The sequence below is a fragment of the Neomonachus schauinslandi genome, chromosome 4 (assembly GCF_002201575.2).
Source record: "Neomonachus schauinslandi chromosome 4, ASM220157v2, whole genome shotgun sequence".
In the NCBI taxonomy this organism is placed as follows: Eukaryota; Metazoa; Chordata; class Mammalia; order Carnivora; family Phocidae; genus Neomonachus; species Neomonachus schauinslandi.
The window spans coordinates 109,971,667-109,995,619 of NC_058406.1; the positions used below are offsets into that span (position 1 = coordinate 109,971,667).

The window sequence follows — 23,953 nt, forward strand, 5'->3', positions numbered from 1 at the left end:
GGTAGACTCCATTTTTTACTACATTGAGACTCTAGAAATTGCATCAAAATGTACAGAGCATTTTGTTTTCTATAAACAAATGACATACTTGCAAGATAAATTCCAAGCCTATAACAATTTAAGTAAATTCTAGCTCTGGAAAATAATATAATGACAGAGGTGTAAACACCATGAACCTCAACCATAAAATAATAAATATCTGTATGAGAGGCTCCTAGAGAAAGAGAAAACATATCCGTTATACCAAAGGGCTGTGGGAAAAGCATATACCATACGAAGACTACAATTCAGTTTTATTATGATATTGACATTTATACAAAAATATAGTATATGCTTATTTTAATTCATTTTAAATATTAAATGCAAACTTGCGTGTCTTATTTAGCTTGAATAGAACTTGAAATAAATGGCTTAAGAGCTTATTTGAATGGCCTAGATTTCTCTTAAAAAATCTGATGGTTTGAGTCCGAATGTATGTCTTATTTTACTCTATATTCATACAAAAGGATACTAGAGATCTGAGAACTTGTCCCAAAGGTTCAACTATTCTTTATAAAGCACTTACTGTGACATCAAACAGTTTGAAAACCTCATTTTAAGAATTTAATTTTAATTAAAGGTATAAGTTCTTATATATCATCTCATTGTTCATTATATACCACCTCCCCCCCTGCAACACACACAAACACTCTTTACAGCCATGTAAATTAGGCACTATCACAGATTGAAATAATTAAATGTTCTGAATGTACTTATGGCTCTAGTTATCTCTACAATGATCAGAATCATATTTAAAGGCAAATATAATTTACTATAATCCACTGATTACAAAACACCTATATCACCATGGAATTTGCAGACCACCTTCATTACTTTGATTCTATCATGGTTAAAGGACCACCATTAATGAATATCTTTTCTAGACATTCCAAAGTCACCTAATAAATGTAAACCACCAACAATGGAAAATGTCAAGACTGGCACTATTTCACAGCCCCGTAGACAAAATGCACCTAGGGTCAGAAAGTAAAGGTGGAAATCCATGGCTAGTAACTGAAGGTTGGAATCTTGTGTCTTAGACAAGGGATGGTCTCAAGAATAACAATAATCTCGGGGCGCCTGGGTGGCTCAGTTGGTTAAGCGACTGCCTTCGGCTCAGGTCATGATCCTGGAGTCCCGGGATCGAGTCCCACATCGGGCTCCCTGCTCAGCAGGGGGTCTGCTTCTCCCTCTGCCCTCTTCCCTCTCGTGCTCTCTGTCTCTCATTCTCTCTCTCTCAAATAAATAAAATCTTTTTAAAAAAAAAAAGAATAACAATAATCTCCTACATGATGAGTACCACTATGGACTACAGTTTCTATATTCTGTTTAATCTACTTCTTCATTGTCTTTAATTTTACCATGAGAAATACACATGGCTTTATCTGGATGCTCACTTTTCATAAAATAAAGGATTTAATTTCTGTTTTTTATTTATTTACAGAATGTATTGCATTCATGTTGATAAGCAACAGAAAAGCTACAAAGCTGCACACACTGCACATTTAGAAATGTCCTTCTTTAGCTAAGAGGATGCATTTCACATTAACACGGACCATTAAAACGCAGGTCTTTATACAGTAAATGACAGATTAACAACAAATATTAATTTCACAAATCCTAAGGGCTTGTTATATCTGAAAATATGCTTTGTCCTCAAAACTTCCGTCTTCATCATCCTGTCCACCTCTGAGTGCTTCTTGCTCTGGTCATAGACGTTGTTGTAGATGCTCTTGAAAGCCACCCAGGAAATATGGTCAATTTATCTCTGTGTTCCATTCTAAACCTTTTATTTTCTTTTTTCAATCTACTTTACATGATCTGGGTTGATTTCTGATTTGAATCAATATTTCCCAATGCTGGTATTATGTCATATTTATTTACTCATTCAATTCTTATCTGCCAAGATTTTGTTGGTTTTCATTCAGTGTGCCCACAGTTCTGTGCCCTACTGCCCCCTCTTCCCATCAGTGTGTCCTGCCACAGCTCAGGAAAACCTGACTCCTGTAAGAGCTCTCAGGACCTTCTAAACTGCCTCTTCCATATTTGTCCAATCCTTACAAACCCTTTATATTCCTCATAGATCCAGAACTTTTTGAGTTCAAAAAGGAAACAGGGTTGCCTGGGTGGCTCAGTCAGTTAAGCGGTTGCCTTCAGCTAAGGTCATGATCCCAGGGTTCTGGGATCGAGCCCTGCATTGGGCTCCCTGCTCAGTGGGGAGCCTGCTTCTCCCTCTCCCTCTGCCCCTGCTGTGTGCTCACTCTCTCTCTCTCTCTCTGACAAATAAATAAAATAAAATATTAAAAAACAAAACAAAAAGAAACATCTGTTGTTTTTTTTTTTTAAAGATTTTATTTATTTGACAGAGAGAGACACAGCGAGAGAGGGAACACAAGAAGGGGGAGTGGGAGAAGGAGAAGCAGGCTTCCCGCTGAGCAGGGAGCTGGATGTGAGGCTCGATCCCAGGACCCTGGGATCATGACCTGAGCCGAAGGCCATTGCTTAAAGACTGAGCCACCCAGGCGCCCCAACATTGGTTGTTTTTAAACAAGTACTGTATGTCAGTCACTGAAGATCCAGCAGTGAAACAGCACCAGCTATTAAGAAATTTATAATATAATGGAAGAGATAGAGCAAGTTAACAGGAAAAAACACTTTTCCTTGATACATTTAGAGATATGTGTTACTTCAAATTGTTATTGGACAACTAGGAGGGCCAGCTACTGCAGTCTTGGGGTATATGGAATGCTTCTAATCACTACAGCACATATCAAAGATGAAATATCACCACTAACATGTAGATAAAATTGGACTAAAATGTTGCTTATGGATTCTACCTGTGTCTGAAAATCCATAAAATAAGTTTATGAAAAAGTAATTTGCTATATAGATAAATGGATTAATGTTTAAATTAACAGGGCCTACCTTCTGCAGCCCAGTGCTGAGGACTTTCTCTTACCAGTATAACTATGACACATAAGCTCACTGAAAATAAAATAAAGGTCCCTAGACTCAGTGGGGTCCCAGAGTCCTAGGTCACCCCAACCGTTCCAAGATGGAATAACCTTACCCTTCAAGAATAACCTTCAAGAAACAATGCTTCACATCTTTGAGATTCATGTTCAGACTCAGATTGGACAACTGATTGGACAAATTGGTGTTCTGGTCACAAGGAACGGTGCTGATGGGTAGCACACTGATGCAAACCATGGCTGCAGCCAGCCCCTGAGGGTGGCACACACATCACATCGAGCCGGTAATCTCGCATTTCTATACAAGATAATATTTTTACATTCAAACACAACAGTAATATGTTAAGGAGGTTACTGTTCACAAAGTGCCTCTGCCATATAATCTTGTTTGATCCTCATAACATTCCTGAAAGTCCAGAGGACAGCACTTATTCTGAATGGTCAAATAAATTGCCCAGTTCAGACAAATTATAAAGGTAGAACTTCCTGTCTGCAGACCCTGGGTTCTTCTCACACCCCTACAGTGCTTTCTGCCTCAAGACCACTGATGGTAGGAAGGAAAGAATATGCTTCACAGTGACATTAAAGTCGAAGAAGGAGCCAGCATGGCACTGTGCCTTGAAAGAGATCAGACTTCCATTTCTGAATAAAACCATCTAATTGTCATTTCTAATACAAGCCAAATCTCTCATTGACTCATTCCCAAATTTTAGAAAAAATGAAATAAACCATGAGCCAGAACACCTGGCAAAATTAGCAAAAGTGCAGGGGAGTGTGGAAATTTCATTTTTAACAATAGCTTTTTCAGAAAAGGAAAGCCAGACAAACCAGTAATCCCTAAGAGGCTTGTTTGGACTCCATTTCAAAAACAAAAAAATTATAAGAAAAGTATGTGTTGGCCTGTTACAAATTATCTATATCCACAGAGATAAAGAGAGCACCCAAACACAACTATTCAGAAAGGCACTGAGCAGGAGCTCAGAAACTCACTGAGCAGAGAGCTCCATCACTGGGACCCTGTGTATTGAAGATATTGGTATTTGGTAGAAAGGAAATGGATTTTACCCAGTGCTCCTTCCCTGAATTCAACTATTATAAGGAAATTGTCTACATAAATATAATAACTCCTCATTATTATTCTGGTATTGTGCTATATATTCACAAAGTCATTGGACAGATTTTTTTTTTTTAATCTAGTTATTCCAATCTCTACAACAAGGACATGTTACTTAGGGGAAAAAAACAAACCTGTTCTCTGAGAGCTTTGATGGTTTTTTGAATTTCCACTGCAAAATTGCTGAAATCTTGGGCAAAATTTGCTTTTGCCAGAAGTGTCATGTTTCTACCATCTTCATCAATATACAAGTGATCTTGTTGCCTGTTTATACAAGAAGCAAATAAAATGCTGAAAAATAGAAGTTGCATAGTAAAAAAAATTAACAACTATTCCTCAGGCATTGGAATGTACAGGACATTGTGACTGCTATGCTGTGTGGACATAAAAAGATGTGACTGGAATTAGAAAATAAATTAAATGACATATAAGAAGATAATCCAGAATGTCACATCTGTTCCACATAGTTTACTCAAAATGATAAGGAAGTATTTCTTAGGAAATAAAGGGAATGCCACGTAGTATTACATATCTATTTGACATATTATTTAGATCTCAAATTATGTCTTTTGCTAAAAATTATTCATTCCACTTCACAGTGAAAGAGCAGTGACAAATTAAATATTATATATTATATAGCACCCAGGTGGGAAATTTCCTTGCTCTATTATAAATTCATGGCAAGAACTAAATTAAGAATACTAGTCTGACAAAAATCTAATCTTAAACCCAATGCAAAATAGCTCAGTATTATCGATAATAAAAGGAAATAAAAAGTGTTGGGCTGAATTTAAAATATGATTCCTAGAGCTTCACTGAAGTTCTCAAAAGACAGAGGTAAATAATGAGTTTGGAAAATTGAAATGAAAGTTCCATCCACCTATGATTACAATATATTGTCAAAAATATTTTTATATAGATTTGATTTAGTTGATGTGCTATTAATGTCTCAAGTTTTCTTTTTTTTTCCCTAAATTTTGTTAAAGGTTCTTTGTGAAAAAGCCTTTGTAACTTTCAAAACTGTTCTGCTTTGTTCAGCTTGATATATGTCTTCTATTGTTCAGTAAGAAAATAGCTTGCCAGATACAGTACATCCCACGAGCTTGTAAAACAATTCCTAAGCCAAGGACATGTTACAGAGCTTATATCAGAGAGGGAATTTAGGAAAAGATAGCATTGAAAAAGAACAGGAGTTACCAATGCCAGTTACTCAGTCACTAGATCAACTCTATGTCCCGTAAGACACTATGAATTAGGGGCACCATGAATCACTAGTGGCCTCACACCAGCTTTTACTATGGTGCTATGTTCAAATTGATTCAAGTGTACCAATGTTGACATGGACGATATTAGTAATAATGGATAATTTTAATTAAGATTATTTGACACTTTTGTTTTCATGGTGCTCTCTCCTGTAGATCATCAGTGTTGAATCAAAGGGGATTTAGCCACAAGGAAGTCTGGATGATTGTATAAAGGTATAACCAAGATTTAAAGTACTGAATGTAGGAACACAGGGAGTAGCTGATATTGGCAAAACCAGATTATACAGTCAGATGGTGTTCACAATGGAACAAGTATGTGTTGGGTGTGGGTTATGTAATAAGCATTATGCTAAGATACATGTGAGGGTGCTTTCCAGTAAGTAGGCTGCTAACACTCTCTCAGAAAAGGGTGACTGATGAACAAGCAGGAAATACAACATTTGTATGAGGAAGACAAATAAGAAGGTAATGACTTCTGCCTGGGGTAGGGGTAGGAGGTGGCATGAGTCAGGGAAGCTAAATAAAGCAGACCATAATTCTTCATCCATTTCAGGGACCATGCAGCTCTGATTGTTCTGACCTAGATGCCACATCACTTCACTCAATGCACCCAGCAGTGCCAAGAGACACTTGAAGCAGACCTGTCTTTCAGATGAGAATACTGTAACAGAAAGTTAATATGTCCATATGATGCAGCTATTAAATTGTGCAGCTGGATGCAAATCAGGATTTTTAAAAACAAAATTTAGAAGTCCTTTTTTAACCACTACACAGACATTTTAGGCCTGATCATATTAGTGTTTTAGACAGTGTGGAAAGAGAGAAGAGAGACAAGGATACCAGCTAGGGAGATTACTGGGGGGTTGTGGGGAAGGTGGGGGGAGGATGGAAGGAAAAGATGGATAGTATGGATGTGGCTATATATTATTAAAAACATGAAACTCAGCATAGAGCTTGTAAGAAAAAAATAATATTTATCAAGTTAAACTGATATTAATTCATGAATAATGTATTGAAAAATGGCTCAATTTGTGACTGAGAGAGAATAAATGCAAGAAAGATGAATGTGCAGAGAAAAGTAAAAGTGATATCATAGCCTGAATGATCTGTGCACACTGAATGATGGGATTTGGCCCTCTTAGGCCTAAACAAGTCTTCAGCACAACAGAACTATCTACAAAGGATTACTGCAGTGTGTATAGTTAGAAGAAAAAACAAAACTGGTATTATCTTTTTATTATCACATCAAAAATAAACAGAACTCCCAATTGCAAGGCTCATGTTTGAGTCAAATTTGATAAGATTGGCAGGAGACTAAAATTGAAATTAACCAATCTGTAGCTGAGTGACTAAGGCTACAGGTAAGCAGAACATCCATGAGGTCACCATAATCTTAAAGAGACTAAGATTTTGATGAAGGAATAAGATTGACATTTCTCAATTTTCTGAGGGATCAAAAATATCCCATCTTGGTCACAAATTAAACCTTCCTTGCAAGACACTATACATGAATTAAAATCAACTTAGCTTGATAAATATTATTACTTTTCTTACAAACAATATGCTGAGTTTCCTATTTTTGAAAAGAATTTTAAAAACAGCAATATCCATAATGTGATTTAAGGAATCATTAAATTTAAATCATAAATAACATCTATGATGTGCAATTTTCTGTACTTTATTGAGAAATATTTATTGCTAAGTATGCCCTGGATATGATGTCCCAGAATGAAAAGGAACCCATATTTATTACAAAATTTATTTATTTGTTCATTGTTGTATAATTTATCCTATATGTAAATGAGTCAACCATGGTTTCTATAAAACCCCTCAAATTGTATATTTGAAATAAATCTATGGTAAATAGCCCAAAGAAATTAGATATTTATGTACATACCTACTGATTAGATCACTTAAGTCCTTATCTTTCTCATCAGGATAGCTGTATTGAGCTGAGCGTTTCTCTCGAGATTCTTGTGTGAATGCTCTAAACTGGCCTCTACTCCTACAGTCTGTGGGGGAAAAGTATCCACATGAGCATTGTGTGAGATTGGCATCATCTTCCTGTCTAGAGTATCTCTTCAATTGAGGAGGGAGATGGATAGCTCTTCAGTCAGTTCAATTACAGGTTTCTGGTTTTGCAAGTGGCTGCATCTCTGTTTTTACCAAAGCAGATGAAATACCAAGGCAGTTTGCAAAATCCATAGAGTCTCCATAGGGAGAGGAAGCTGAATCTGAGCAAGGACACTGATCATGGGGTACATTTTTTTCACTTAGAGGACTTGAAAATGAGGAAAGGAACAAAAATGTGGTAGACAGAATGCTTGAAATTCTGAGCTCCTCAAATTACTTAATCAACACCTGCTACCAACTCAAGGCTAGTTTTTTGTTTTTAATGACCTCTGTTGCACAACAATGTGCATATAGTTAACACTACTGCACTGTACACTTAAAATGGCTAGCATAGTAAATTTTTTTGTTATGCGTTTTTCACCACAATAAAAACACATGAGAATATTATGAAAATTTTTATATAAATACAAAACAACAACAAATGCTCTTTAAATTTCATCTGAAAACAGTTGGATTGGAAACTATGTATATTGAGAAGAGGAAAAACAATGATGTAGGAACCTACCTTTCCAAATAGTAAAACTACTATATATAAAGCTAAAAAAAAAAAAATTTAATACTGGAATAAAAAATAGATTGAAGTGGAACATGATAACAATCACAGAGCATTTCACTATGCACTTGAATCTAAAAGGTTACACTGGACAGCATAAATTGGAGGGGAGCAAGGAATTACCCTACAGCTTTTTGTGTTGGGCAATGAGCAAGTTATTTCTTAGGGAAGGGAGTTATTTCTTAGGGAAGGGAGAGATGTAAAGACAACTTACATCTTCACCTTAGCATGTATAAATTAAAATCAAGAGGAATATGCCCCATGATAAATTGTTAAGCAAAGCTGAAGATAAAATTTAAGTTGATTTTTTAAATAACAAAATAAATGGCAAATGCTATAAAATTAGACACAAAATAAAAGTAAAACTTTGTTATGCAATATGAATTTACCAATATTAAAACATATAAAAAATAAACTGAAATGACAACATGTCAAAATGGTGACAGTGATGTGTCTAGAACATTATTATGGTTGTTATTTCTTTTTTCTTATTCTACCTCTATCCTTTGTTTTGTCCCAGTTTTCAATAAGAAACAGTCATAATTTAAACAATTTAAAAACAGTAAATGTAAGTAAGCAGAGAGAAATGGATTATTCCAAGTCTGACGGTGGGCTGAGCCCTAGGACAGGTGTGAGACTTTGGACATTTGAAGAGGAACATGGAGGTACAGAATTCTTCCCAAGGACAGAGAAGTACTCAAGAAGGGAGGTAGAACTGTGGCAATGACAAACTACCTCAATGGGCAAGCTTTGCCAGTGAACTGGTGGGAAATGCATGCAGTTGCAAATGTTGCATGTGTTACTTTTGAAACTATAGTATCAAGACATTATAGATAAAGCTATGCAGTATACTAACAGATCTATATGTGCCTACTTTTACACCATTACTTCAACCTAGCACTTTATCAATAACCAATAATCCATAAATATTTGCATATCTAGGTGAGAAAAAAAGAAATAGAAATGAAAACAAAAAACACAACTAACATATATGGGTTTCACTCATATAGTAAAACTTAGTTTTTCTATTTCTGAAAAGTATATAATTTTTGTCAATAAATATTTATGTGGAACTTACTAAACTATTAGACTAAGTACTGTAGGGAAAATAAAAATGAACAAGGCATGGTTCTTGGTTTTGAAGAGTTTGCAAGTGGAAAAACACAGCATTTCCAGTTAAGCCCATATATCTCCCCTTTAAATCCTCATATAAAAAGGAAAAGTATAGAGGAAGGAGGAGCAAGATGGCAGAGGAGTAGGAGATCAAAATTTTGTCTGGTTCCAGGAATTCAGCTAGATAGTGATCAAACCATTCTGAAAACCTATGAACTCAACAAGAGAGTGAAGAAAAGAATAGCAGCAACTCTCTGAACAGAAAAGCGACCACTTTCTGGAAAGTAGGACATGCGGGAAAGTGAATCAGAGGCAATATTTGTGAAGATAGACAGTGGGGGAGGGGGCCTCTGTCAGCTGCTACTGACAAGTGATTAGAGCAGTGGAGCACAAAATCGGAACTTTTAGAAGTCTGAGGGACATTGCTTCAGTGGCTAAGCAGGGGGTGGAACCCTCGCTGGGACAGTGTGGTCTCAGGACCCTTGGAGTCACAGAAAGATGGGGGGTGCCTGAGTGCGGCAGAGCTCCCAGGTATCAGAGCAGGGAATCCAGCTGCATAGACGGAGCCAAGGAGCAGGCTCTCAGCTCAGGGTCGCCATATACTGTGATCCACAGCACAGTCAGGCCACTGCTCTTCCAGCAGGGACCCAACAAGCGGCAGATCCGGGGAGACTCCCCTAACTCCCCTGGGAGGAGCAGCATGGGAGTGCACCACAGGGATCTGCTGGGTTTGGAGACTCCAAAAGGGGTCGTGTGCCAGAGATAGAAATGCTCGGTCACAGGCCAGGTGAGCACGGAGTGCAGCCAGAGACAGGGAGATGGGAGTGATTGACTGCTTTTCTCTGGGGGCTCACTGAGGAGTGGGACCCTGGGTTCTTGCGTCCTCTGGGGTGGAGATTGGGGGGCTGCCATTTTCACTCTCATCCTCCAAAGGCTGTGCAGAAAGCTTTCAGGGAACAAAAGCTCCCAAGAGCAAACCCAAGCAGATTATTTAGCAGGGCAATTCCGCCTCCAGGCAAAGACATTTGAGAACCACGGCAACAGGCCCCTTCCCCAGAAGATCAGCAAGAACAGCCAGCCAAGACCAAGTTTAATGATCAATGAGAACGGCAGAACTCCAGCGCTAGGGGAATACTGCACGTAAAATTCATGGCTTTTTTCCTATGATTCTTTAGTCTTTCAAAGCTATTTTTTTTAATTTTCTGTTTTTGCTTTTTCTTTTTTTTTTTGAATTTATCTTTTTCCCTTTTTCAACCAACATCTTATCAATCCCTTTTTTAAAAAACTATTTTTATTTTTCATTTTTAGAGCCATATTCTATCTCTTCAAAGTAGTTAAACTTATTTTTGGTATATATATATATATATATATATATAAGTTGTTCTTTCTTTAAAATTATGGGATACAGTTTTTTCTAACAGACCAAAATATACCCTAAATCTCTAGTGTATGGCTTTGTTCTAGTCTCCTGCCTGATCACATTCTCTACCTTTTATTTTTTTTTTAATCCTCTTCTTTCTTTTCTCAACCAACTTCTTATCTTACCTTTTATGAAATCTTTTATAATTTTCATCTCTACATTATATTCCATCCCTTCATCGAATTTACCCTTCCTTTTGTACATATATAAGTTTTTCCTTCTTTTAATTTTTGGGAGGCACTTTTTTCTAACAGACCAAAATATGTCCAAAATCTAGTGTGTGGCACTAAACTATGCACCAGGCTGATCATATTTGATCACATTCTGTTTTTGATTTGTTTGGTTTTGTTTTGTTTTATCTTTTTCTTTCTCTTTTTTCATTCTTTCCCTTTCTTTTCCCCCAGGTTCAGGTCTCTTCTGATTTGCTTAGTGTATATTTTTCTAGGGTCGTTTTTAGCCTGTTAGCATTTTGTTCTCTCATTCATCTATTCTCCTCTGGACAAAATGACAAGATGGAAAAAAATCACCTCAACAAAAAGAACAAGAGGCAGTACTGACTGCCAGGGACCTGATCAATACAGACATTAGTAAGATGTCAGACTAGAGTTCAGAATGACAATTTTAAAGATACTAGTTGGGCTTGAAAAAAGCATGGAAGATATTAGAGAAACACTTTCTGGAGAAATAAAAGAACTAAAATCTAACAAAGTCGAAATCAAAAAGGCTATTAATGAGGTGCAATCAAAAATGGAGGCTCTAACTGCTAGGATAAGTGAGGCAGAAGAGAGAATCAGTGATATAGAAGACCAAATGATGGAAAATAAAGAAGCTGAGAAAAAGAGAGATAAACAACTACTGGATCACAAGGGCAGAATTCGAGAGATAAGCGATACCATAAGATGAAACAACATTAGAATAATTGGGATCCCAGAAGAAGAAGAAAGAGAGAGAGGGGCAGAAGGTATACGGGAGCATATTATAGCAGAGAACTTCCCTAATTTGTGGAAGGAAACAGACATCAAAATCCAGGAAACACCCCTCAAAATCAATAAAAATAGGTCAACACCCCGACAACTAATAGTAAAACTTATGAGTCTCAGAGACAAAGAGAAAATCCTGAAGGCAGCTCTGGACAAGAGATCTGTAAACTAAAATGGTAGAAACAGAAGATTGGCAACAGACCTATCCACGGAGACCTGGCAGGCCAGAAAGGACTGGCATGATATATTCACAGCACTAAATGAGAAAAATATGTAGCCAAGAATACTATATCTAGCTAGGCTGTCATTGAAAATAGAAGGAGAGATAAGTAGCTTCCAGGGCAAAAACTAAAGAAATATGCAAACAGGAAACCAGCCCTACAAGAAATATTGAAAGGGGTCTTCTAAGCAAAGAGAGAGCCTAAAAGTAACATAGACCAGAAAGGAACACAGACAATATACAGTAACAGTCACCTGACAGGCAATACAATGGCACTAAATTCATATCTTTCAATAGTTACCCTGAATGTAAATGGGCTAAATGCCCCAATCAAAAGACACAGGCTATCAGATTGGATAAAAAAACAGGACCCATCGATATGCTGTCTGCAAGAGACTCATTTTAGACCCAAAGACACCCTTAGATTGAACGTGATGGGGTGGAAAATAATTTACCCTGCTAATGGACACCAAAAGAAAGCTGGGGGTGGGGGGCAATCCTTATACCAGACAAATTAGATTTTAAACCAAAGACTACAATAAGAGATGAAGAAGGACACTATATCCTACTTAAAGTGTCTATCCAACAAGAAGGTCTAACAATTGTAAATATCTATGTCCCTAACATGGGAGCTGCCAATTATATAAGCCAATTAATAACAAAAGCAAAGAAACACATTGACAACAATACAGTAATAGTGGGGGACTTTAACAGCTCCCTCACTGAAATGAACTGATCATCTAAGCAAAAGATCAACAAGGAAATAAAGACTTTAAATGACACACTGGACCAAATGGACTTCACAGACATATTCAGAACATTCCATCCCAAAGCAACAGAATACACATTCTTCTCTAGTGCCCATGGAACATTCTCCAGAATAGATCACATCCTAGGTCATAAATCAGGTCTCAACTGGTACCAAAAGATTGGGATCATTCCCTGCCTATTTTCAGAACACAATGCTTTGAAACTAGAACTCAATCACAAGAGGAAAGTCAGGAAGAACTCAAATACACGGACCTAAAGAGCATCCTACTAATGAATGAATGGGTCTATCAGGAAATTAAAGAAGAATTTAAAAAATTCATGGAAACCAATGAAAATGAAAACACAACTGTTCAAAATCTTTGGGATGCAGCAAAGGCAGTCCTAAGAGGAAAGTATATAGCAATAAAAGCCCTTCTCAAGAAACAAGAAAGGGCTCAAATACACAACCTAACCCTACACCTAAAGGAGCAGGAGAAAGAACAGCAAATAAAGCCTAAACCCAACAGGAGAAGAGAAATAATAAAGATCAGAGCAGAAATCAATGAAATAGAAACCCGAAGAACAGTAGAACAGTTCAATGAAACTAGGAGCTGGTTCTTTGAAAGAATTAACAAGATTGATAAACCCCTGGCCAGACCTATCAAAAAGAAAAGAGAAGTGACCCAAATAAATAAAATCATGAACGAAAGAGGAGAGATCACAACCAACACCAAAGAAATACAAACAATTATAAGAACATATTATGAGCAACTCTATGGCAGCAAATCAGATAATCTGGAAGAAATGGATGCATTCCTAGAGATGTATCAACTACCAAAACTGAACGAGGAAGAAATAGAAAACCTGAACACCTATAACCACTAAGGACATTGAAGCAGTAATCTTCAAACAAAAGCCCTAACAAACAAAAGTCCAGGGCCAGATGGCTTCCCAGGTGAATTCTATAAAACATTTCAAGAATTAATACCTATTCTTCTGAAACTGTTGCAAAAAATAGAAATGGAAGGAAAACTTCCCAACTCATTTTATGAGGCCAGCATTACCTTGATCCCAAAACCATACAAAGACCCCATCAAAGAGGAGAATTACAAACCAATATCCTTGATGAACTTGGATGCAAAAAATCTCACCAAAATACTAGCCAATAGGTCCAACAGTATATTAAAAGGATTATTCACCACGACCAAGTGGGATTTATCCCTGGGCTGCAAGGTTGGTTCAACATCTGCAAATCAATCAATGTGATACAATACATTAATGAAAGAAAGAACAAGAACCATATGATCCTTTCAAAAGCTGCAGAAAAAGTATTTGAGAAAGTACAGCATCCTTTCTTGATCAAAACTCTTCAGAGTATAGGCATAGAGGGTACATACCTCGATATCATAAAAGCCATCTATGAAAAACCACAGCAAATATCATTCTCAATGCGGAAAAACTGAGAGTTTTCCCCTAAGGTCAGGAACACGGCAGGGATGTCCACTATCACCACTGCTATTCAACATAGTATTAGAGGTCCTAGCCACAGCAATCAGACAACAAAAAGAAATAAAAGGCATCTGAATCAGCAAAGAAGAAGTCAAACTCTCACTCTTTGCAGATGATATGATACTTCATGTGGAAAACCCAAAAGACTCCACCTCAAAACTGCTAGAACTCATACAGGAATTCAGTAAAGTGGCAGGATATAATATCAATGCACAGAAATCAGTGGCATTCCTATACACCAACAACAAGACAAAAGAAAGAGATATTAAGGAATCAATCCCATTTACAATTGCACCCAAAACCATAAGTTACCTAGGAATAAATGTAACCATGAGTCAAAGAATCTGTACTCAGAAAACTATAGCATACTCAGGAAAGAAATTGAGGAGGAGACAAAAAAATGGAAAAACGTTCCATGCTCATGGATTGGAAGAACAAATATTGTGAAGATGTCAATGCTACCTAGAGCAATCTACACATTTAATGCAATTCCTATCAAAATACCATCCACTTTTTTCAAAGAAATGGAACAAATAATCCTAAAACTTGTATGGAACCAGAAAAGACCCCGAATAGCCAGAGGAATGTTGAAAAAGAAAAGCAAAGTTGGCAGCATCACAATTCTGGACTTCAAACTCTATTACAAAGCTGTCATCATCAAGACAGTATGGTACTGGCACAAAAACAGATACATAGATCAATGGAACAGAAAAGAGCCCAGAAATGGACCCTCAACTCTATGGTCAACTCATCTTCAACAAAGCAGGAAAGAATGTCCAATGGAAAAAAGACAGTCTCTTCAACAAATGGTGTTGGGAAAATTGGACAGCCACATGCAGAAGAATGAAACTGGACCATTTCCTTATACCACACACAAAAATAGACTCAAAATAGTTGAAAGACCTAAATGTGAGACAGGAATCCATCAAAATCCTAAAGGAGAACACAGGCACCAACTTCTTCGACCTCAGTCGCAGCAACTTCTTCCTAGAAACATCGCCAAAGACAAGGGAAACAAGAGCCAAAATGAACCATTGGGACTTCATCAAGATAAAAAGCTTTTGCAAAGCAAAGGAAACAGTCAACAAAACCAAAAGACAACCGACAGAATGGGAGAAGATATTTGCAAATGACATATCAGATAAAGGGCTAGTATCCAAAATCTATAAGGAACTTATCAAACTCAACACCCAAAGAACAAATGATCCAATCAAGAAATCGGCAGAAGACATGAACAGATATTTTTCCAAAGAAGACATCCAAATGGCCAATAGCCACATGAAAAAGTGTTCAACATCGCTCAGCATCAGGGAAATCCAAATCAAAACCTCAATGAGATACCACCTCACACCAGTCAGAATGGCTAAAATTAACAAGTCAGGAAATGACAGATGTTGGCAGGGATGTGGAGAAAGGGGAACCTTCCTACACTGTTGGTGGGAATGCAAGCTGGTACAGCCACTCTGGAATCAATATGGAGGTTCCTCAAAAAATTGAAAATAGAGCTACCATATGATCCAGCAATTGCACTACTGGATATTTACCCCAAAGATACAAAATAGGGATCCAAAGGTGTACGTGCACCCCGATGTTTATAGCAGCAATGTCCACAATAGGCAAACTATGGAAAGAGCCAAGATGTCCATCGACAGATGAATGGATAAAGAAGAAGTTGTATATATATATACAATGGAATATTGCAGCGATCAAAAGGAATGAAATCTTGCCATTTGAACCAATGTGGATGGAACTGGAGGGTGTTATGCTGAGCAAAATAAGTCAATCAGAGAAAGACATGTATCATATGATCTCACTGATTTGAGGAATTCTTAATCTGAGGAAACAAACTGAGCGTTGCTGGAGTGGTGGGAGGGTGGGGAGGGATGGGTGGCTGGGTGATAGACATGGGGGAGGGTATGTGCTATGGCGAGCGCTTGAATTGTGTGAGACTTTTCATTCGCAAACCTGTACCTCTGAAACAAATAATACATTATATGTTAAAAAAAAAAAAGAAGAAGAAGAGAGTAGGAAGGGTAAAATGAAAGGGGGGACATCAGAGGGGGAGACGAATCATGAGAGACTATGGACTCTGAGAAACAAACTGAGGGTTCTAGAGGGGAGGGCGTTTGGGGGATGGGCTAGCTTGGTGTTGGGTATTAAAGAGGGCACGTACAGAATGGAGCACTGGGTGTTATACACAAACAATGAATCATGGAACAGTACATCAAAAAATAATGATTTAATGTATGGTGATTAACATAACATAATAAAATTAAATTTAAAAAAAAAGTACAGAAATGGGCTGCAGGTCAACTCACATTATCTATCATCTTTCATTTATTTTTTAGGAAGATAGAACTTTAGAATTTATTTTAAAGCACCAGTAGAATATGCAAGGTCATATACATAAATCCAAAAAGGAAAGAATTAGTTGTGTTTGTAAAGTAACAGGTATATAGTGAGACACATATGAGAACAGAAACACAGAGAAGCATTCCCCTGTACCCTTTTTCCACCAAAGAATGAGCATTGAGAGTGGGGTGAGCAACCCACTAGGGTTGCAATGACCAGGCAGTTCTTTCTTTTAATGTGACAGTTGTTTTATTCCTGACTTCTTTTTTTTTTTTTTTTTTAATTCACCTTGGTATTTATCCCCAGTTATTGCTGCAGAGGCGAAGCATCCTTGATTGCTGAATATTTGGCTCTTATGCAAACAACATTTGAATTAAAACAGTATGTTAATTTGGTAGATACTTCGGTTTTATACCTAGGCATATATATCTTACATAAATATGTATATACACTTGGTCAAACTCTGTTCTTAGGCCTAACATCAATTATTAATTTGAAACTTTATAGTAACATGTGATGGGTATTATTATCCCTTGTGTTAAATTGAGGAAACTAAGACAGAGATGCTACATTACCTTCTCCAAGGTACTACAGCTTTTTATGGAAGAGCCAGGATTTGAATCCAGACATTTTGTTTCAAAAGTCCAACCTCTTTACTGCTACACTACAGCAAGGAATGAGAAAAATAGAAATAACAAGATTAAAACTCTTGAATATGTGGTTTGTGCAACTTCGGAATAATGGTATCATTATTTGTTAACTGAATGAATGGATGAGTGGATGGATGGATGGATGGATGGTTGGATGGATGAATAGATCTAGAGTGGAAGATAAAAGGAGATGACTTGAATTCATCTTGGCTCAAAAATATTGTCAAATTTCTGGTCTACATATGACTTAGGGGAGGCATGAAATAAATACAGAAGATATATTTCAAGACACCATTAGGAGGAGGTGCAGATGAAGATAAAGCAATATGGTTCATTTTCAAGAAGCACGTGTGTGTGCATGAGTACATGTAACTTCCCATTCATTGCAGCCTTAGTTGACCCCCCAACCAATCCCTCACCCTTTGCACTATGAATGAAGCCCTAGATCTTTACTGTGTCAAACAAAATCCTTCCTTATGCACACATTCTTTTGTCTCCAGCCTCATTTCTCTCTAATGCACAATTCATGGCTAATCATCCAGCTCCAACTTTATTTGGTCTCTCTCACCTGAGTAACAAACACCACAGGTGTTATGTCACCATCTCTAAGAAGCCTTTCTTAAACTGCTAGGACCAGGTCAGATGGAAATTCATTACATTCTCTTAGCACTCTGTACATCTGTCTACTATTCTCCATTGGCTAAGGAGAGAGCAGAGAGGAGGGCTCCATCCTACCTACCAGTTTATCCTCACCACATAGTACATCACCTGAACATGATCCACACTGAATAAATATTCTAATGAATGAATGAATGAAATCAAAGTGGCCAAATCATTATTTTAAAATATCCAGTTCTTTGTTATTTTCTGTGTTTAAGAGTTTGATTGAAGGATTCAAGCTATTTGGGTTTATACCGTGTCTTCCACATTTGAAATATATTACTTTGGATAAGCTATTTAAACTTGTTGACTCCATTCTCTCATCTATACATGAGGATGATAACACAATTTATCTCATGGAGTTGGTTAGAGCATTAAATGAGTTAAGGAAAGTAAAGCACTCTGAAAGAATGTCATACACAGATTAAGCTCAAATGTGGCTCTTATTTTTGGAAGAAACTTTAGAGAATAAGATGACTGACTTATTTAGTTCATAAGCAACTTTTGCATAATGTCAAAGTTATAAATGTTTTTGTTCATAAGCATAGAACTAACATTCAAAAAATGTTGTTGAATGAATTAAAATTTAAGGTAATGTGTTTGTAGACAGTTTTTCAAGGCAATTCCAAATGAGTTTAAAAAACAATTTCCCTGAAAATAATTGGTATAAACACTTAAGGATTTTTTTTTTACATTTACATTTCTTTATAGTGAAAAACAGCACAGAACAATTTGCAGAACTTGCATAAAAGTAACAATTTGCTATTTAAAGGTATTGTCAAATTAAACTAGTAGAAACGTGATGTCAGCCTGCTTGGCAGTGAGTACTGAAAAAAGGAAAGTTTATTTCAATAGGTATGTAGATTGCAATCCCTATGAATCATATCCAAACTCAGACCCCATCTGGTCTGGCCCAGAGATGGACACATGGTAAGGAGACATGTCAGGACACAGAGTCCTGGACATTAATGATTAATTTAACTAAATCAGAAGATTCTGAAGACAACAAGCTGCTTTAGGCATAGGCCTGGACATTCTGATTTGTTGGAGTGGACTGACATTCCTTGATGAGTAAACAAGTTCAAGTTGGGGAGTTGAAGCTACGGTAGCTCAGGCAATCATGCATGTTTCCATGAACTGATCAAAATTCTGCAACTATGGAATATCGGGGTCCCAATGCTGCATCCCACATACTAAAAATATATCAATGATGATAGGCTTAAAAATTGACAAAAATATGTAACACTTTTTTTAAGTTATCATCAACACTTGTTTCTTAACATTTTAACACTTCTCATTTGCTGGCAAGAAGAGAAAAGGGAAAAAAGCACAAATAACAATTTAAAGAAACATAAAAATGAAAATTTGGGGGAGACTCTGAGAACAACTTTATTCAATGCTGTGGTTTTATGTTGTATTTATATAACAATCAAATATAATTCCTAGTTCCTAGTTCCTATGGAGGAACCAAGTATATTTACATTCCTTATCTTTAGATGGTGTTTCATCTGAATTAGTGAGCAATACTGAACTGTGGGGTGACAGCAGGAAACCACTCATATTTCTTCATAATCTTACCAGCATTCCATTTTCTTTCTACTTTACAATTGCATTATCTATTGCAGTGTAACAAGTTACCACAAACACGGTGGCTTAAAACAACACTAATGCACTTTTATGAATTGAATTGTGCTCCTCCCCTTAATTCATATGTTGAAGTCCTAACCTCCAGTACCTCAGAATGTAACCTTATTTGGAAAAAGGGTCATTGCAGATGTAATTAGTTGAGAGGAGTTCACACTGGGGGAGGGTGGGCTCTAATCCAATGTGACTGGTGTCCTTATAAAAAGGGAAGCTTGGACACAGATAACACACACACAGCTAGAAAACCATGGGAAGATGAAGGTAGAAACGGGTAATACAGGAGAAGCCAAGGAAAGCCAATGATGCCAGTAACCACCAGAAGCTCGGGGAGAGGCAGGGAACAGATTCTCCTTCATAGCCCTCAAGGGGAACCAGCCCTGCAATAAATACCTACAGTCCTCTGTCCTCCAGAATGGTGGGACAAGAAACGTCTATTGTTCAAGCAATGCAGCCTGGAACATTTTGTCATGGCAGCCCTAGCAAACTAAAATTTTAATTATTAAAAATATTACCTCAGATATTAATTTATTATTAAAATATATGAAATTAAATATATATTAAAATACTCTAATATAAATATTAATATTTAATAAAATATTCCACTTAATTTTCATTACCTCCCTGACAAAATATTCGTTCAAATGATTTAAAAATGTCTATGCAGGGGCGCCTGGGTGGCTCAGTTGGTTAAGCGACTGCCTTGGGCTCAGGTATGATCTCAGGGTCCTGGGATCAAGCCCTGCATCAGCCTTCCTGCTCATCAGGGAGTCTGCTTCTCTTACTCCCTCCACCCCTCCCCAAGCTCATGTGCTTTCTCCCACAAATAAAATCTTTTAAAAAAGTCTAAGTAACAATTTTATTTTAAATCTAATCATTTAATTTTAGACTAGTTGAGAATACTGCATGTCAATTCTCCTTGTTAGAATTTCAGTTTTTCTGGTGATATGACATATGATCAACTTTTCAGAATTTTCCATGGATATTTGAAAATAAAATTAATTTTAGTTCATAGCGTACAAAGTTGGATACATCACCTATAAAGGGATCTCACTGATAATATTCAAATACACTTCCATTAAAGTGTGCTAAATAGATGCTAAGTTATTTCACATGAGTTTCTAACTATATTACAGATTGTGAAATGAAAGTAGACCTTATATCCATTAGTGCTTTTCTTTCTTAAATTCAACTTTTTAAAATATTGTTTTTGCCACTCATGTTTCTATCTCTGTGTGCCTGACTTACTTTTACCTATTGTTTTATATTTGATCATTCTAAATATTTTGCTTATGTGTATCTCTTGTAATGATGTAGAGTTGAAACTGTTTTTGTATACATCTAAGAATTTTCTACCTTTAATAATTCTCTTAATACACTGAAACTTCAACTACATCTGAGTCTTACTAGCTTTCTTTAATTTTAGCTTATGCCTCATTGGTTAGTTTCTACATTGTTGATTTTATTCCCCTAGTGATCTGCAGGGCATATATCCTGTCTTTACTGCTAAGTACCTGTATATTTCATGGGAACATATTTGAAAAGAAATTTCACTAATTATCAATGTCAATACTTAAACACTAATAATTCTAAATATAATGAGAATTTTAAAATTTTATAGTAACACTAAAAGGAATCAAAAATCAATTTTTGGTCTTAAAAGACAAACAACTTAATGAAAACTTAAACAACTTAAAGAAACCATGCTTATTAGCAACCGACTTCATTTTTTATTTTTTTATTATTTTTAATTAATTATTTATTTATTCATTATTTTTTAGACAGAAAGAGAAAGAGCATGATTGCAGGGGGCTAGGGAGGGGCCAAGGGAGAGGGAGAGAATCTTACACAGACTCCAGGCCCAGCATGGAGCTGGACACAGGGCTCCATCTCATGACTTTGAGATCATGACCTGAGCGGAAATCAAGAGTGTGACTCAGGCACCCCAACAACCTACCTCTGATACCAGAAGGTTTTTTCCTACTGGGATGTCACAGGTTGTAAATAAAAGCAAAAATGCTGTATTTGGAAGATAACTCAATACCTCAGAACTTACGAGATGTCATTTAATAGCTAATGTTTTATGCTATATGTAAAGTCAATATTATCAGTAGAGTTTGATTCATTAACTGTATCACCATTTAAACACATCATATTTTGTATCATTTCAGGGATATTTAGTGCCCTTTATCCTACTTATGAGGTTTGTTCTCATTTGATTTCAACAAGCTATTCATATAAGATATTATGTACTTGCAGAACCAAGGAGAGTGGGAGATGTCCTACGGCGCTCTATTAAAAATAGCAACAGTTTTCAAAGACAAACCTGAGAACACTGTTGCAAATTAATTGGTTCATTAAAGCTTTATAGGAGTTGCTGAAATCTTACTTCTTTAGTAATACTTTGAAGGCATTTTATAAGTTAAGCATGAAACAGCCATAACATCATGAAATATTATGGTAATAAAATCAGTCTCTTATGGGAGAAATTAAACTTTCATTAGTTTACAGACATAAGCACAATTTATTTGAACTAAAGTCAAGAGTAAACATAAATATATTTACATTTGTATATAAAATATACTGTATTTAAAATTACTTGATGTTTTAAAGACAGAACTTCATGTAAATGCAGCTGGAAATTGCAAGACCAGATGGTTCCATAAACCCCAGTAGAAAATATACATCTGTTGGTTCTTTGTGAAATTGTTTTATTTGAAAGTTTTATTTAATCAAGTGGCATGGTGTCTTAATACATCACCTGTATTAGGTATATTTTTCATTTTTAAAATGAGTGGAGAGCAAATCATTTTCTGTTTGACACTCAAGGAAATGTTTTATGCTCTATGTAAAATCAATTTTATCAGTAGAGTTTGATTTATTTGATCTATGGCACAAACAATTGTGCCAATTATAGAGCTTGTTGAAATAAGTAGATTGGTAATACGACTTGTGAATATTGTTAGTTGCATCTGTGATGTCTATAATATTATGCAAAGACTCTTGATCTATTGATTAAATGATACTAAAAATTAGTTTAAATTGATGGTAAAATGTCAAGAGTGTTGCATTTACAATTTGTTAGCACAGGATTCTAAAAAGGAAGTCATCCAGCTAAAGAAGAGTTCCCATATTTATCTCAGGTAAAAGGGACTTGGAGGAAATTATGAAAAGTATAGAGAAAAGAAAACCAGCTATGACAAGGTAAGATAAGGAAGAACAGAAATAAAACCTGGACTTGGAATTGAGATGTCTGCATTCTATCCCTAGCCCTGCTAATAAATAGTGAGGGTAAGTTACTTAGACCTTTTCAATTTTCGCTTCCTAATCTTAAAATGAAGTGTTTTTTTGTTGTTGTTTTTTGTTTTTGTTTTTGTTTTTCCCAAATGAAACGATCTCTCACGTTATCTCTCACTCTGAAGACCTATAACTAAGATAGCTAAGGGAGAAAAAGAACCCAGAAATGTAATGTGAAATGCTTTCTGCTTTATAAATTATGTTAAATGATATAAAATATTAAATCTAAAAATCTGAGAAATGTTGCATTACCTTATATGCTGGTAAAAAAGATTCCTACTTATTAAATTCATTCATTCTGTCATTTGCTCTTTTGATCACTGTGATCTTTTGTTAATTACAACACTTGTGAGGTCTCCATGTTCCCTTTTCCTTAAAACCAAATCAAATCAATCAATACTTTGAATACTTGAATACTTCAGGTCTGTTCTGAACCTCTTTTTGTTCTTCATGCTTTTCTCCATATTTTTGGTAAGAACTTACTGTTTTCTAGTACATACTTATGGCACTGAATTACCACTTTTATGCTGGCTGAAATAAGAATAACACCAAATCAAGCAATGTATTCATCTAGTAACTACCTCCACAAACTGACCTAATGCTTACATATACTTTGAATCAACCTTTAAGTTGTTTTAACATAATATAGACAGACACATTATGGACAGAATAGCATTTTCTTATGTACTCAGAAAAACAGAAACCTCATGAACAGTAGGTAAATAATCTTTGGCTAGAATCTTCCATGATTTGAATTAGAATATTGTTTCTTTAATCCTTACTGATATTAATCATTTCAGAGTGCTGTATTTAAAGACTAACTCATAAGTACCCTAGTTTTCTGCCATATCACTTGTACCAAAGGTGTACATCTGCTCCATGCAAGCTCGCATCCAGAACCAGCATGTAGCTCCCCCTTCGCCTCTGCCATTTCTCCACACTCTCTGGTACTACTGGTAGTGCCTGTGCAAATGATGGTTCCCCTCGTGACTTCCAGTGTACTGCTCGGTGGTACAACAGAGAAATCAAGCCAGGAATATCTAGAACTGGTCCCTGAAGGAGGTAATCCTGGTGGAGGATGTCCAATTGTCGATAGGTTCTTTCAGATAAATCAGTTCACACATATTTAGCTGCAGTTGGCTCATATTGACAGAATCAGAGTCAACACAGCAGACAGTTTAAACCTACGTGTCAAATACAGAAGCTGGGCAGAGAAATAAACCCATGAAGTACGTAATGACAAAATGGAACAAACAAGATGCTTAGGCAAGTTTTCCTAAGTTTT

The 23,953-nt window shown here is 36.3% G+C and overlaps 1 protein-coding gene across 1 annotated transcript in view; it reads right to left on the reverse strand.

Moving 5' to 3' along the window:
* Window positions 1-23,953, reverse strand: part of PXDNL (peroxidasin like) — a 483,807-nt gene that overhangs the window by 19,640 nt on the left and 440,214 nt on the right. Inside the window, exons 20-21 of the mRNA XM_021688214.1 lie at window positions 7,288-7,402; window positions 4,260-4,389 (exon numbers count right to left, since the gene is read on the reverse strand). Of these exons, the coding sequence (XP_021543889.1) occupies window positions 4,260-4,389; window positions 7,288-7,402 (245 nt within the window). The remainder of the gene's footprint in view (window positions 1-4,259; window positions 4,390-7,287; window positions 7,403-23,953) is intronic.